The sequence below is a fragment of the Carlito syrichta genome, unplaced genomic scaffold (assembly GCF_000164805.1).
Source record: "Carlito syrichta isolate Samal-C Ts95f unplaced genomic scaffold, Tarsius_syrichta-2.0.1 Scaffold311810, whole genome shotgun sequence".
Classification (NCBI taxonomy): domain Eukaryota; kingdom Metazoa; phylum Chordata; class Mammalia; order Primates; family Tarsiidae; genus Carlito; species Carlito syrichta.
This window is the reverse complement of record NW_007255906.1, coordinates 174,826-175,634: the sequence shown is the minus strand read 5'-3', so window position 1 is coordinate 175,634 and position 809 is coordinate 174,826. Positions and strand designations below refer to the sequence as shown.

The 809-nt window shown below is 60.7% G+C and overlaps 1 protein-coding gene across 3 annotated transcripts in view; it reads right to left on the bottom strand.

Annotated features, from left to right (window-relative positions):
• ADORA2A (adenosine A2a receptor) overlaps positions 1-211 on the bottom strand; it is a 15,431-nt gene extending 15,220 nt beyond the window's left edge. The window contains exon 1 of one of the 3 annotated variants that reach the window (XM_008069099.2): positions 47-211. Coding sequence is in view for 1 of the 3 variants with exons in the window: in XM_021718087.1 (XP_021573762.1) it covers positions 27-148 (122 nt within the window). In the remaining 2 variants the exon portion in view is untranslated. Of the gene's footprint in view, positions 1-26 lie in introns of all 3 variants that reach the window. The other 2 variants (XM_008069098.1, XM_021718087.1) reach the window with 2 other exon arrangements.
• Between the last annotated feature and the right edge of the window lie 598 nt (positions 212-809).

The following is an 809-nucleotide window of genomic DNA, read 5'->3' as shown; positions in this document are numbered from 1 at the left end:
CCCCCCCGCCTGGGATGGCCACTCACCCTCTGACAGGAGGCTTCACTTGACAGTCCTCCTCATCGGGACCACACCTCACCCAAAGGTGCCAGGGACCCACCCTGTGATGGAAGGAGCCCGGCTGGGGTTTGCTCCTGCTCCAACTCATGCTCCTTGAGACTGGAGCAAGAGGCTTCCCCTCTGCACACGGCTCCTCACATGTACAAGGCTGCAGTGAGATGCATCACGTGGAAGATTGGCACCCGGACCTCCCTCAAGTGGCAGGTGACAGGTACTGTGCCACTGAGGAGGGGACACGGGGGTGTCTCTACAAGACCCTGAGAACACAAACCCCACTGGGTCTGGATGGGACTCTGAGATTCTGTGGGGGGCTTGAAGTGGGGTGCTTGAAGGGCCTGCACTGGGAATGGGGTATGCAGATTCACTGCTGGGGTCCCTGGGCCACAGGTATGACAGTGCAGCCCTAGAGGTTGAAGGGAGAGGGCAGGGGAGCCAGGCCAACCTGAGCCCAGCCCATGGGCTGTGCTGGCAAGAGACCTTCTTCCCAGACACCAGTGGAGGCACCAAGGTGGCACTGTTTGCCCCACTGCTTGGCCGTCTTGTGGGGCCTCTCCTCTAGGTGACAGCTGCTGCCAGAGACTCGGCTGGCAAAGCAGCCCATCTGCAGAGATGGAGCCACAGAAGGCAGCACTAGTCCTGCCCTCAACTTCCTAAACAGAGGCCTGTCCCTGAGGTGGGGCAGTAGGCCCAGAAGGATCCCGAAGGGTCTCAGAGGAAGGGCCATGTAGGCTGGACTTGGACGAGAAGGA